The sequence below is a fragment of the Pseudopipra pipra genome, chromosome 16 (assembly GCF_036250125.1).
Source record: "Pseudopipra pipra isolate bDixPip1 chromosome 16, bDixPip1.hap1, whole genome shotgun sequence".
NCBI classification, from domain to species: Eukaryota; Metazoa; Chordata; class Aves; order Passeriformes; family Pipridae; genus Pseudopipra; species Pseudopipra pipra.
In genome coordinates, this window is record NC_087564.1 from 1,484,212 (window position 1) to 1,499,244 (window position 15,033).

General features: G+C 50.8%; 1 protein-coding gene across 2 annotated transcripts in view; it reads right to left on the bottom strand.

Moving 5' to 3' along the window:
• Positions 1-15,033, bottom strand: part of LOC135422899 (syntaxin-binding protein 4-like) — a 39,079-nt gene that overhangs the window by 12,609 nt on the left and 11,437 nt on the right. For both annotated transcript variants that reach the window (XM_064672472.1, XM_064672473.1), the window contains exons 6-11: positions 8,595-8,680; positions 7,749-7,869; positions 4,944-5,085; positions 4,648-4,754; positions 3,712-3,865; positions 2,089-2,161 (exon numbers count right to left, since the gene is read on the bottom strand). In XM_064672472.1, coding sequence (XP_064528542.1) covers positions 2,089-2,161; positions 3,712-3,865; positions 4,648-4,754; positions 4,944-5,085; positions 7,749-7,869; positions 8,595-8,680 — 683 coding nt within the window. The remainder of the gene's footprint in view (positions 1-2,088; positions 2,162-3,711; positions 3,866-4,647; positions 4,755-4,943; positions 5,086-7,748; positions 7,870-8,594; positions 8,681-15,033) is intronic.

The window sequence follows — 15,033 nt, forward strand, 5'->3', positions numbered from 1 at the left end:
TGCCCAGGAAGCAATTCCTTCTGTCTGCCTGGGATCTGATTAACACCATGGGAAGCCCCTCTTTGCCAAGTAACTCCACTCCTCTGGAATCTCTGGAGCACTTCTCCCCACACCCTCCTGACCATTAGGGCAGAGCCCAGTGCAAGAGGAAGGAGCAGCAGAGGTGCTGCACAAATGTGATCCTCCTGATCCAGGATCCATCTACTCTGCCAGAGCTGGGAGCAGCAAGAGGTAACAACTGGGTTTGCTGGATGGGCCACCAGCACTTCCCTCTCCAAGTTCAAGGGTGGAGCCATCACCCTCCCCAGCTTGGCTAATCAGGATTAGCTCTGGGTGGCTTTGCTGTCAGCCCTGGACACGGAGATATCCAGGGCATCCACCAGGCACCCAGAGACTGGCAGGCACTGGCCCCGGCTCCAAGCCTGACTGCTGCTCTTTCAAAGCCAGTTGTCTGTTTTCATGGGTGGCAACACTGACACGAAGCCTCCTCAGCATTTCACAGTAAAACCCTGGTGGGATCAATCTCCCAGCTAAATCAGGCAGTGATTAGGTCACTGCTATTGTTGGATTGCTCTGTCCCCATCCCTGGCAGTGCTGGCTCTCCGTGGTGGCCACCTGAGAGCCCACCTGACACCTGCAGGACCCTCAGGGCAAGGAGGACAGAGCAAATCCCTGTCCCAGGGCCTCTCCAGAGGAGCATGGAAGACAGAGCTAGAGCCTGTTGAGTTGCCCAAGGTGGCACAGGCACCCCTGGAAGCAGAGCTGGCACACACCCAGCCCAGCACCAGCTACTCCATCTGCCACCGATCCCAGGTATGGACTAAACACGATTGGCCTCCAGTGCTTGCTCTCAGCCTTCCAGATGGGAATTACAACAAGGCACAGGGATTTGTAAGCAGAGCCACTGCCCTGGCAGAGCGTGGGGAAGGATTTGAGGCTGCAAGAAGGATGGGCAGCACTTGCTGGAGACTGGTGGATGGCCTGGATATCTCCGTGTCCAGGGCTGACAGCAAAGCCTATCTTTGCCTCGGGGCAGGAGAACATTCCTGTCACAGGGATATGGGGTATTTTGGTGGAGGTTGTCTCCCTGGGCTCTGGGTCACAGAGGTTATGGAGGTTTCCTGCCATTCCTAAGGGATCTGGGAAGCTGCAGGGTGATTTGAGTTCACCTCCACTGCTGCCACCCTGTTGGGTGAACAGAGTCGGTCTCTCCACAAAAGGTAAGAGCTCAGTAGACCCAGAGCAGGGAGAAAAAACACAGCATGGAAAATAAGCAAAAAGTGAAGTTTGGATGTAGAGAGGAGTCTGATTTAGTCACATCTAGAAGCCATTTCCCAGTTTGGCCGACTGAGGGCATCCTTACTGCCTGTTCAGCACCAGGGTTGGTGTGTATGTCACCACTGTCACTGCCTGGTGTCACACTGTGTGTCCGAGGACCCCCCATTCCCGTCAGAGGGAATGTGGCCTGTGATGGGACCTGCTGAATGTCTGACATGGGCAAAGGCACTGCTGCAAACGAACCAAAGGCTGAGAGGGGAAGAATTTATGAACTGTGAATACCTCAGTCCTCGAATGCCTTAGTAAAGAGTTTTGCTACTTTGGGCAAACATGGACATAGTTACTACTCGTTGAGTAAGCCAAGCTGCTGCCTTCCCTCTCTCTGAGCAGCCTGAGTCTCGTTATCACCCCATTAAATTCCACCACAGCAGTATAAACACTGATAAAAAAATGTAGTGATAGGACAAGGGGGAATGGCTTCCCACTGCCAGAGGACGGGGTTACATAGGATATTGGAAAGGAATTTTTCCCTGTGAGGGTGGTGAGGCCCTGGCACAGGTTGGCCAGAGAAGCTGTGGCTGCCCCATCCCTGGAAGTGTCCAAGGCCAGGTTGGACGGGGCTTGGAGCAACCTGGGACAGTGGAAGGTGTCCCTGCCCATGGCAGGGAGTTGGAATGAGATCATCTTAAAGGTCCCTTCCAACCCAAACCAGTTTGGGATTCTGTGATTTTGTAATTTCATCATCCTGAGCTTGAGGAGCCCCAGCTGTTTGTCCCCCACACAAGGAGAGTGGTTGAGCAGGACTCTTACCTGAGACCGTAAGCTCTGGTGGGCAAATGTCCGGTGACAAAGAAGGCACAGGAAAAGGATTTTCACGTCTATTCTAGAAAAACAAGACAAAATAGCACAAACAGTCACTAAGAAGAATCTGCTGGTGTTAAAAAGAGCAGAAGATAGAGGTGTTCAAGAGAGAGCCACCCAGCTGGCCCACGAAGGCACCACATGTGCAGATGGGCCAAAAGAGACTCCGGGGGTTTTCTGGGAGCATCTGGTACAGGAATGTTCCTGAGCCATCCCAAGACTTCTGGTCACACACAAACAAATCTGTCCTTAATGTAACTGTGACTGAGAGCTGATGCTGAATTTGGCCTCGTCTGGTTCCTGCACAGAGGTTCTCCCTAAAGCTCTGTGTCCAACCCACCAGTGAGGGCCCGAGTAATCTGACCACAGTAGGTGTAATATTTACCCCAAACACAAAATTACCACAGTGAGCTGTGGGTAAAGGATCCGACCATACCACTCAGCTACAGCTCTAGGGCCTGCTGCTGCTTTTCATAAGCACTTCCCAGCCTGGTGCACCCAAGAGAAACACGCAGATGACATTTGTGCAAGTCTATGTCTCCACAGGGCTGGAAAGAGATGTTTTGTGAATGATCTTGTATGAAAGGAACATCCAGCTGGCCTCTTCCTTTTGCCAAAAAAACCCACTCTTTCCTCACTGTTTGCCTGCTTTTGCATTCAGACTGTACCTGTGAGTAAGAATTGTGTCTCAGATCTATCTTATTTTATCTACAATAAAATGAAATAAAATCAGACTTTCCAAAGGAAGGGTGTGGTTGCTACTTATGTCCACAGGTAGAAAATATTCTGGATTGCTGGAAAACAGGGGATTAAGGAGTTTGGTCCCAGAACTTTAAACTTTTTTCTTTAAAGGGGTTTTGTTATTTTGCTCACAGCCAAACAGACATGAGGGAAAGGAACTTCTGAAGGAAGCTTCTGAGGGAGAGGGCAGAGGGTACACCTGGCATGGCACCAGCCCAGGAGAGGAGCAACAAATGCACAGAATCCAGACAGAGACCTAAAGAATGGTGAGGATTGTGTGTCCCAGCACACACAGCTGGAGCACTTGTCTCTGCCAACCCAACGTGGGGCTCGGCCTCCCAGGGGGAATGAGCCTGGCTTATCATTAGAGCAGTCAGGAGCAGCAATGGGCTGCGTAGGAACGCTCTGGATCCATCCTCATCAGAGGGCTTGAAGAATAAAGGGTTGTTCCTGCCTTTGGGTAGGAGCCAGCCTAGATCAAACTGACTCCAGAGATCCCTTCCAGCTCTATGACTGGAGTGGAATGAGATGCAGGTTGCTATCCACAGAAGGGTTTTGTTTTTGAAAACCTGAGACTCCTGGAACAGGTCTGAATGCAGGCCCTGGAGATGAAATTCCTCTCATTACCTCCACAGATCCTTCTCTGTCTCAAACCCAAGAGAGAAGAAATTATTTCAAATTTAAAATACCTGCCTGTAAAACAGGGCAACGTGTATCAGTATTACAGACTTTCCACTGTCCCAAAATATTGCCAGGGAGTCCCTAAAGATGAATTTTCTGATCAAAGAAAGGTCACAGGATCTGTGCTGTGAGATATGAACTTCAGCCTACCTCTGGGGACCTCACGTGGACCTTGAGCCTGCAGGAGCTCAGGCCGTTCCCCACAGCCTTCGGAGGTGGTGATGGGATGTTGTTGTGCACTGACAGTCCAGGGTGTAACCGTCCCCTTCCAGGAATAAAGGCCACTTCTGTGCTTCCCTCGTGTCTTAAACAAACAGCAAATACAGGACATCTTATTAACAAAACAAAAGGTACAGAGCTGCAGAACTTCCATGCCCTGGTTCTGTCTCCAGGGTAATCTCACTTAAGCCCGTGCAGCCTCCACCAGCGCAGCTGGATCTGCACCAGCTGTGTTCCACAGATTCATAGAATCATGGAATCATTAAGGTTGGAAAACACCTCTAAGATCATCAAGTCCAACCCTTAACCCATCACTGCCAAGGCCACCACTAAACCATGTCCCCAAGTGCCACATTTACATGTTTTTTGAACACTGACAGGGATGGTGATTCCACTACTGCCCTGGGCAGCCCGTGCCAGGGCTTTACAACCCTTTCCATGAAGAAATTTTTCCTAATATCCAATCTAAACCTCCCCTGGCACAACTTGAGGCCTTTGTCTCTTTTTCCATCAGCTGTTACTTGGGAGAAGACACCGACACCCACCTGGCTCCACCCTCCTTTACAGATCAACAAGGTCTCTCCTGAGCCTCCTTTTTTATGGTTCTTTGAACTTCAGTTCTGTTGCAGAACTCTGCTGGGCAGTGATAGGAGATATTCACGAGGTCCAGAACATTGGGAAGGTCTGGATTACACTTCAGGATGACCCTTGCCTTCAAGATTTCCTTATGTGACCACCTATCAGGACCATCTCGAAGCATCATTTAAGACTAATGATGCTCTTGAAGGCAAAGATGACATGAAGGGTTTCTGCCTAAGACTCAACAGCACCCTGATGATGACAACAGGAAATATGTTCTATGCCTACCTGAATTTGGCTTTTTCAATTATTTTTCTGGCCTCTTCATGTGTGCTGCCCACCAAAGAATCTCTATTGATGGCGATTAGTTGGTCACCAGGTCGGAGCCGACCATCCTAAACAAACAGGGAGAAAGACACAGCGTTGGGAAGGAATGTCTCTGCCCAAAGCCTTCTCCTGCAACACAAATCCTCATTAGCCTGTGCAGTGCATTGTCCATTTACTCTTAGAAAAGCTGTTTCAGAACAGCTCCAACCTCCAGGAGAGGTCCCGAGAGGCCACCGAGGGTCTCCACGCTGACTTACCTTGTAACAGTCACCATCTGGCAAAAGCTCTTGGACATAAATCATAGGCCCATCAGGCCTGTTAGATCCACCACTGATTGTCAGCCCCAGGCCGGAGGAGTTTGCTATGGAAATGCTCTGGATTCCTGAGTCAATGGAGCAGCTGCAAGGGAGAGACGTTCGCAGGTGACTCGAGGTGAGCCGGGTTATTTCCCATGTCACTGAATGAACTCTGCCTGGATTTCTTCTCGTGCATGATCCTTCTACCTTCTCCCAACCTTTTCCCTGCATCCTTTCTTCCACCCAGCCTTGGAGAGAGGAGATGAGTTGGAAAGAGGCTCTTGTTCCTTGGCAGACACTGTTCAGCGTTACGAAGGTGACTGGCTCACATAATCCCAAATACCAGGGAATACTCACAGAACCACGGAATATTCTGAGTTGGAAGGGACCCACAAGGATCATCAAGTCCAACTCTTAAATGAATGGCCCATACAGGGATCAAGCCCACAACCTTGATGTTATCAGCACCATGTTCTGACCAACTGAGCTCATCTCAGGGTTAAAATAGAGAAGAAACTAAAGGTTTAACTAGAATAGGTTTGGCACTCCTGGTTTTTATAGCTAAAAGCACACAAAAGATCAACATGGTTATTGCTTGAATCCAGCTAAATCACCAGACAGCAATTTACAGATTGGTCAAGTACTAAGCAGCTCTTAGGAAACATCCAAGGGAAGCTTGGGATACACAGCTGAGTGTGTCTAAACTGAGGTTTGGAACTCAAAATCCTGGAAGATTCCCTAAGAAATGGTCATCCTTTGCAGCAACACCCACTACACTGTGAGTGCTGCTGTGGCAGGGGGAGAGATGGCTCTCCCAGTGAAGGATGTAAATGGAGCAGCAACCAGGTGGGACCTTTCTCTCCAAGAGTGACCAGACAGGACCCAACAGGCCACAAGACACGGCCACAGCAGGTCAGGGGTTGGGGGAGCAGAGATTTCACTGACCTCCCATGGGCTGGTGGGCACCACTGCAGCAGAGAGGTTTGGGGAAGGATTTGGTAGGGTCTAAGAGTCAGCAAACAGTTTTCTCCAAATGGGATGGGTGCAGCTGGCTTTTCACCTTTTCCATTTATTTCCATAGCAGCCAGTCCCCAAACAATCTGAATTTTCTGGTCCTGCTGATGTTGTCTCAAAGCTTAAGACACAATGACAGCTGTGCATCCTGTGCCCCACAGTGACACCAGCGTGTCACCACCCTGTGCTCCCCAGTGATGCCATTCCTGGAGGTCAGACACTGCACTGAAAGGGGTGCATGTGCCTTATTCTTATGAAAAAGTGTTTTAAGGTAAAGGATTTTACAAAATGATGTCATGAAATAACAGCCTTAAAACCTCCACTCAAATCAAAATATCAGACACTGTCTGTGGTGACTCTGAACTGTGTCTGAGTCCTGCTGCTCAGTGGGGTGGCAGGGCCTCAGGTGACAGCACAATGAGAGCTCACAGCGTTGGACAGCCCTGGCAGAAGGGATGGCAGCCATGAGCATGAAAAGACCCATGGCCCAAATTACACCTCTCAGCTGACCACCAACACTCAGCTGCAATCAGTGGTCTGTGATTCCAGAAGACCACTGGCATGGAGACAAGCAGAACAAGGCACAGCAGGGCAGTGCTGAGCGAGGAGGCCACCAAAGCAGGCCCTCTCTAGCCTATGTGCCCATTTCCCTGCTCATTGCAGGGTGGTTGGAATGAGATGATCTTTAAGGTGCCTTCCAACCCAAGCCATTCTGGGCTTCTGTATCTCAGCCTGGGGTGGGTTAACAGCACAGGAAGGATGGTTTGTCCAAACCAACTGCCAAGTAGATAATCTGGCCTCTCCTCTGTGTGGGTCTCTCACTCCATGCAAGCAGCTTAAACCTCTGGTGCCAAATATTTGTCCTCTACAAATCCCTAATAAGCTGGTATTTAGCAAGAGGATTTACTGGTTCTGCAGTGAGGGCTGATTCTCTTTACCAGCAACTTGGCTTGTTTACGCTGGCAGAGGGAGGGAAGCTGCAAGCCCTGGGCACAAGTGGTCCCCATTCCACGACTGGGAACACCCTCCAAGCTGTCCCTCTGGAGAAGGACAACCCTGAGTGCCCCAGAGATGAGACTGTGCAGAAAAACAAGCTCTGCCTGTCCAAAGCTCTGACCTGTGGAATGCGAAAGGGACAGATGACCACATCAAAACACACGCTCCAGGAGATGCTCTGGAGACCAAAGGAGGTGGTGACTCCTGGCAACTGCTGTTGACCCCAAAGCAAAGGGCATCAGGAATGTTTGTATGGAGAGGTGCTTGTGCTCTTGGTACACAGGGTCAACATGCCAGAAGCAGAGCAATAGGAAACAAGATCCCAAAACACCTCCTGAAAGCACCACTGGCCTTGCAGGAACACTCTGCTCATGGCATGTTTTGTAAAGGTGATGTGCAGGGTCCTCTCAGCTGGCTGTAAACCAGCACCTTTCCCTGGGATCTGGAGGGGATGAAGAGGAGCTGTTTCATAGTTAACCATAGTGCAAATATATTGACTGCCTCAACTGGGAAGCTTTCCACTTCTTGGGCACAAACTTCCCAGGAACAGCCAAGATGCCACCATGCCATCTAGAAGATGCTGTGATCTCCCGGCCATTGGTGATAGATCAGTGGAAAGGACATAAGGAGGAACAAAGCCATTCTCCAAGCACTGGAATTATTTTCTGGCTCTAAGGCAGTGTCAGACTCTGGGTGGTGTCCCCATGGCCCAGCAGGGCCGGGCTGTGTGGGGCCAGCCCCGGGACGGGTACGTACTGTGCGTGAGGGGCGTGCGCCGCGGTCCCGAGGCAGGGCCCGTGGGAGTTGGCAGGACTCAGCAGCAGCGGGCTCTGGGAGCGGGAGGAGGAGCCCGAGGATGTGCTTTCCAGGTATCGACCTGAACAGCAAAGTCCGAGTCAGTCCAGGGCACACAAACCCAGCATCACCCTCCTCCCCTGCTCTGCCTCTGAGAGCTGTCACTTTGTTCCTGTCTTTTTTAGGAAAATCACATTTGTTAAAATCATCAGGATATGGCTTATGGAGAGGAAACATTCAGCCACCTCGGCACAGTTCCAGGATGTCACCCCACTGGCAGCCCTACATACCCCTGCCATAGGGAAGGGTTGGTGGGATGCCAAGTCACAGGGACAGCTTCCTTCCCCATGCACACATGGATTTGTGTGCTGGCACCTCGCTTACATCAACCCTCTTGCACCTCATTAAACATTTCCCATTTGCAAATAAAAACTAGTGATGGTTGAATGAATTATTGCTGAGATGTTTTGAAATCCAGAGCAAAAAGGTACAGCTGCCCCTGCAGAGATGGGTACTGATGGAGTCACCTGCATGACACATCAGTTGAGCAGAGTCTGGGGATCTGGGGAGTGATCACAATCCCAACTCAAGTATCCCTTGTTCCCTCTGAGGAGGTGGCTCGTTGCCTCGCTTCACGCTTGCCCTGTGCTGGCCACCCTGCTCTGCACCTGGGCTTGGAATAAGGACGAGCTTCCTTCAAACCTCCACCCAAACACCTGCCCAAATCCAATCCCAACTCCTTCAGAATTACACTGGGACAAAGGAAACTCCCTTTGGTTCCCCCCAAGGACACCCTGAGTTACTCACCGCCGCCGTGCAGGACCGGCGAGCTCCGCGCCGAGCCTGTGTTGCTCTGGGAGCCAAACTTCTCCAGCAGCTCAGAGAACTCCCTCCTGGAAACAACAACATGGTGAAGTCAGCTGCTGCTCAAGATTATCCCCACCTGATTACCTGGCAATGGTGCCGCTGGTGGCAGTGACTTAGTACCAAGTCTGCAGGGCCGTGCCCTCCAGCAGTGGGGAGCAGACAGGGCTGCCCTGTGCACAAGGGGAACACTCTGGTCTCAGGAGCTTGTGCAAGGCTTCAGGTCTGTAATCAATCTCATGGCACAGCAGCTTTCCTGCAATGGGCTGGAGCTTCAGTGTGCTCCTTCCCTGCCCTGGAATGTGTTCAGGGTGAACTTGGGCAAGAGGAGCTGGGAAGGGATTTATTCTGAATGATTCTGTGATCCTATGGACAGGCTCTGGTGTTGAGGACTGTCATTCCTGAAAGAGGGCAGATGGACATTGGAGCCCTGCCTTGCACCCAACCTCATGGAGCCTCCCAGGAATCAGGCAAAATATTTTCACCCCCAACTATCGGGCTCAAAATTTTGGAATCACACACCACACAAATTAAACAGATTGTCAGAAGTGACAGTTTGTGACTCTTTCTAGAACAGTTAAGTAAAGATTATTCTCTGGTTTTTACTCCTCCTTCCTGGACAGAAGGCAGATCCTTCTAGTTCTTGCTGGAGTGAAGATAGGATGTGGCTTTCTGGAGCACATGCAGAAGCAGCTGCCAACTCTCTGAATCCATCCATGGTGATGCCCTCCATGAACATCTCTGAGGAAGCTCTTGGAGCATAACACCTTAACAAAGACCTGCACACAATCTCATCCAGACAATCCCCTGGAGAGCTGGCTCCATGCTCAGGCACCTCCCTTAGTGCTTTGTTCCCAGTGGAGTTTGACCACCGTGTAACGACCCAAGCCCTCAATGAGCTGTAACGACCTGTACACCACAGGTGAGTTGCTTTGTGGCCTTCCCTTTGCCACGTGTGACATCTGGGGTTTGTAAACCCCACTAAGAACCACCACTATCCATGTTTACCAGCTCCTGCCTCATTTCTGAAACCTTTCTTTGAGCCTCTCACACCCTTTTGGATGAGGAGACATGGACAGGGGTGACATCATCATGTTGATCTTCATCAGTCTCCTGATCCATCCCAGCCACGTTGGCTCTTTGCTCCCAGGAACATCTGTCCCTCTGCAAGGGGGGGTCCCCTCCTTTCATAACCCAACTTTTATAACCCCACCCTACCTGATCAATCTGACCTTTGGCAGAGAGAAGAGCCTCAAGGATGACTAATTTCTTACACATGCCAATAAATAAGCAGCCAGGCAGTGGGAGAGACCCTGAAAGTGTTTCTGTGGCCACAGCAGCACCATTAGATGTCCTCTTTGAAGGCATGAGGGAATCCCCATGGGAAGGTGCCTTCCTGATGCTATAGCCCCAGGAAAAGCCTGGGTATGAGTGGCTCGCTCTCAGGCTTGACAGTCAGACAAGCTCAAGACATAAACCTGTAGGAAAGCAGCCACAGCAAAGTTCCCTGAGCGAGGAGACAGCTCTCACACACACGCAGACGCTGTGTCATCTGTGTTCCTCACCGGGACACAGGTTATATATTATTGGCTAGATTAGAGTCAACAATATTAAATGATGAATGAATCATCAGCTCCTCGGGTTCCTGCTGGAAATGCTCTCAGTAATTTACATCTTCCCAGTAACAACCAGCTCATTAACAGACTTCAAAGACCAGTGCATGCCTTATCTAATATTGCCATCAAATTTATGCCTTATTCATCCCATCTAATGCTAATTTAAAACCCAAGTGTCACACAATACTCAGTGACATGCCTTAGTGAATCCCAATATTTGCATCGACACTATTGTCTTTATCAATTAAACCCATGACCTTAAAAAAAGACAATTACTTTGTTCAGAAACCCCACCTCCCACAAAGCTGTTTTAGTTTTCACCTCTTGGGCACAAACTTCCTGGGAACAGTCAAGATGCCACCACAGCATCTTCCAGGTGCTGTGGTCTCCAGCCATTGTAGTGATAGAACAGTATAAAGAATATAAGGATGATCAAAGCCATTCTCTAAGCACTGTAATTATTTATTGGATCTACCCCCCAGAAAGTGTTAGACATGTGGTGATGTTTTCATGACCCACCACGTGTTGGGCCAGCCCTGTGTGACCTGTACATACTGTGCCCGAGGGGTGTCAAGTTTCATAAAGTTGGACACCAAAATATATACAAAATATTAGGAAAAAATTCTTCACTGCAAGGATGTCAGGCACTGGAACAGCCCAAGGAAGTGGTGGAGTCACCATCCCTGGAAATGTTCAAAAAATGTGGGGATGTGGCACTTGGGGATGTGGTTTAGTGGTGGTCTTGGCAGTGCTGGGGGAATGGTTGGTCTGGAAGATCTCAGAGAGCTTTTCCAACCTGAATGATTCCACAAGCACTGGGAAAGTGGGAGGACAACTCAGCTCCTACAGCAGGAGGACAGTGGTTGCTGTTCTGTGATTCCCTGGGCTGAGCCTTGGGTGGATCTTACCTTAGCAGAATTTTTCCACTTTCCAGCAAAGCTGCTGTGTTTCTACAGGTGATTCACCCCAGTTTCACTGGTCACTCACTCAGCCATGGCCTTACCCCTCCCTGACCCAGTGCAGGGGCAGGTCAAACACGCTGGAATCTGCTGTATTATTTCCAGTGGTTCCCAAACCTTCAGCGGCCGGGTTGTGTTTTGGGTTGGGTATTTCTGTGGTCACCTATTGTTACATTTTCCTCAGATAATAATCCATCAGAGCACAGAACAGGTTATGAACCTAAAACAATGGCTAAAATAGTCTTAGTCAATGCAAATGTGACTCGTTCAGCAGCTCTTGTGCTCCTCCAGCCCTGTGAGCCCGGTCAGGGCTCTGAGCTGTCCAGCGCTGCTCTGAGCGAGGACATGCACGGCCTGAGCACCCTTTGTTGTTGTTTATTCTGTGCTGTTCAGTTCCTCCACAAAGCAGTATTTAGCATTGTTTGCTCAGGAGCCTGAACGACGAGCTGGGAGCCCAGGGCTGCCCCTTGAGCCCGGGTCCAGCCCAGCACGATGTGACTCAACGCTACGTCACACGCCACCGTCCCAGCCCGGCTTTGTTGGTCACTGCTGCAAGTGTCAGTTCCAGCAGGGACATAAACACATGACTAACTCGAGGCACACACTTATCCCAGCAGGAAGCAATACACTTTCTGGTGTCAATCTCCTGGGAATTAATTTTGTGCTCGGTGCTGTGTTTGGAGGAGTTTGCAAACAGGCAGACGGAGCCCAAACATTGCCGAGTGATGAACACGCACACTGAGGGAATGCCAGCTTTGTGCTTTCAGACACCAAGACACCTCAGAAGATGTCTTTAATATTTAAAATTTGACCCTTGCTAAAACATTGTGAATTGTCAGGTGCCTGCAGGACTAAAATGCCCAGCTTTATTAAAAAACAACAACCATGGCGTTCTATTAGGTGGAAAGTTCATTTTAACAAGCCTTCTCCAGCTTTTTTTCATTAGGATGCAAACATTAGAGGTCTGGAGGATGCCTGTAACAGAGCTCTGTCCCACACAGCCTTCAGGATGCCGGGGTCTGCCAGCACAGTCAGCTGGAGGGTGACTTTGCTACAGATTAAGCAGCAGGGGGTCAATCTTCCCGCAGAAGATATTGTTGTTTTATCTCATAATGCCTCTTTGTCCTGCCCTTTTGTTCTTGGGAGAACAAAGGGTGATTCCTACATCAAAGGTTATGAGCACATAGCGTCTGGAAACCTCAGCTGGGAGAGAAAGTGGAGCCTGTGACATCAGAAATTAATAGTTTGCCTCAAAAAAACCAAACCTGCAGGTGAGTGGGAGCCATGAACCCAAAGCACTGCAAAAGCGTCACAAAAGCAGATTTTCTCACATGCAGGTCACAGCAACAGTGGGATCAAGGGCACCCTCAGCCAGTTTGGAGCTGACAGAGCTGTGTGTGAGGTCACACACTGCAGGGAAGGGATGGGGCATCCAGAGGGACCTGGACAGGCTGGAGAGGTGGGTCTGTGTGAACCTTATGTAGATCTACAGGGCCAAGTGCAAAATACTGCACCTGGGTCAGGGCAGTGCCAAGCACAAATCCAGGCTGGGCAGAGAACGGATGGAGAGCAGTTCTGGGAGAAGGATCTGGGGGTGCTGGTGGGTGAGGGGCTGGACATGCCCTGGCTGTGTGTGCTGGGACCCAGAAACCCCCCGTGCCCTGGGCTGATCCCACAGCGTGGGCAGCAGGGGAGGGGGGGATTCTGCCCCTCTGCCCCCTCAGGTGAGACCCCCCTGCAGAGCTGCCTCAGGATATGGGGGAACCAACAGCACAAGGACGTGGAGCTGTTGGAGAGAGTCCAGAGGAGGCCACGGAGATGCTCCAAGGGCTGGAGCCCCTCTGCTCTGGAGCCAGGCTGGGAGAGCTGGGGGGGTTCACCTGGAGAAGAGAAGGCTCCAGGGAGACCTGAGAGCCCCTTCCAGGGCCTAAAGGGGCTCCAGGAGAGCTGGAGAGGGACTTGGGACAAGGGCCTGGAGTCACAGGACAAGGGGGAATGGCTTCCCACTGCCAGAGGGCAGGGTTAGATGAGATATTGGGAAGGAACTGTTGGCTGTGAGGGTGGTGAGGCCCTGGCACAGGTTGCCCAGAGAAGCTGTGGCTGCCCCATCCCTGGAAGTGTCCAAGGCCAGGTTGGATGGAGCTTGGATCCACCTGGGCTAGTGGAAGGTGTCCCTGCCCATGGCAGGGGGTGGGAATGGAGTGGTCTTGAAGGTCCCTTCCCACCCAAAGCATTCCATCATTTCCACCACTGGCAGGGTGGGATGGAAGCAGTGACATGCACAGGTGCATCTCAGCTGCTGTGTAAAAGGATGTGTGTTTTTCCCAAAGCACAGCCCATGTCCCCAGCACCCCCAGGGTTGCTGGAGTCAGTCCCAGCCCTCCCTGCCAGTTTAGCACCAAGTGGTCAGACAACAACCCAAAGGCCACACCTCAAGTCTTGTGTCCAGTTCTGAGCCCCTCACAACAAGAGAGACACTGAGGGGCTGGAGCGTGTCCAGGGAAGGGAACGGAGCTGGGGAAGGGGCTGGAGCAGCAGGAGCAGCTGAGGGAGCTGGGGGGGCTCAGCCTGGAGAAAAGGAGGCTCAGGGGGGACCTTCTGGCTCTGCAACAACCTGACAGGAGGGGGGAGCTGGGGGGGGTCGGGCTCTGCTCCCAGGGAACAAGGGACAGGACGAGAGGGAACAGCCTCAAGGTGTGCCAGGAGAGGGTCAGGTTGGCCATCAGGAGGAATTTCTTGACTGGAAGGTGGCCAAGCATTGGAATGGGCTGCCCAGGGAGGTGATGGAGTCAAGAAATGACTGGATATGGCACTCAGTGCTCTGGTCTGGTTGACAAGATGGAGACAGTCAAAGGTTGGATTTGATGAGCTCGGAGGTCTTTTCCAACCTTAATGATTCTGTGATTCTGTTCCTGCCTGTTGCTTGGGCACTTGCAGAGAAGCTGCCCACTTTCCTTGCTGCTCCTTGTGGGAGCCCTGTTAATCCCCAGCCCATGTTCCCCGAGATGACACTGCAGAGACACGATGTATTTAGCATTTTATCATGAAGGACAAGGAGGTGCAGCTCAAACTGTCTTTCTCACAGTGATAAACCTGAAAGACAAGGATGATATCTGTGCAGCACAGAGAAACAGGGACCTATTGTAACTCCCAGGCTGAGAATGAATAAACAATAATTATGTGTATGCAATAAAATTATCCTCATTAGCTGAAGGTGAGCACAGGCAAAAATTGGAGCTAACCATCCCCCAAACCCAGCATGTCCAGCTCCAAATCTGAATGTTCTGCTTTCAGCCCTGGCATTGCTGCCCCTCTGTGCAGCAGGGCTGATGCGACAGGCTGAAAACATGCATCTGATACATGCCAGGCCTGAGTTCCATGAAAAGCACAGGTAATTTGGGCCTATAATTAACTCCAGGGACAAATAATAGCATTTATGAGTCAAATTCACCCCAGGGCAACCACAACAAAATGCTACTCAGCTGAGTCACTGGAAAAATTGGCAGGCAGGTCGGATTGTCGTCCAAACCCAGAGCCATGACGTTCCCTCCTCTGTGCACTCTGGGGTTCTGAAGGATCTGAAAATACACTGATTTATGGTCCTCCCTGTGTCCTTCTCAGCTTTCAGGTCTCGTGAGCTGCTTTGCTGGGCAGTGGGAAGGTTTAAGGTTGCCCACAACTCATGATGTGGCACCTCCAGAGCTGAGCCCATTTCAACCCGGCTGTCTGCTCACCCACACTCAAGGATAGACTTAAAAGATAACAGGGCATCAATAAAAGACAAAACTAAGGGGGGAAAAAAAAAAG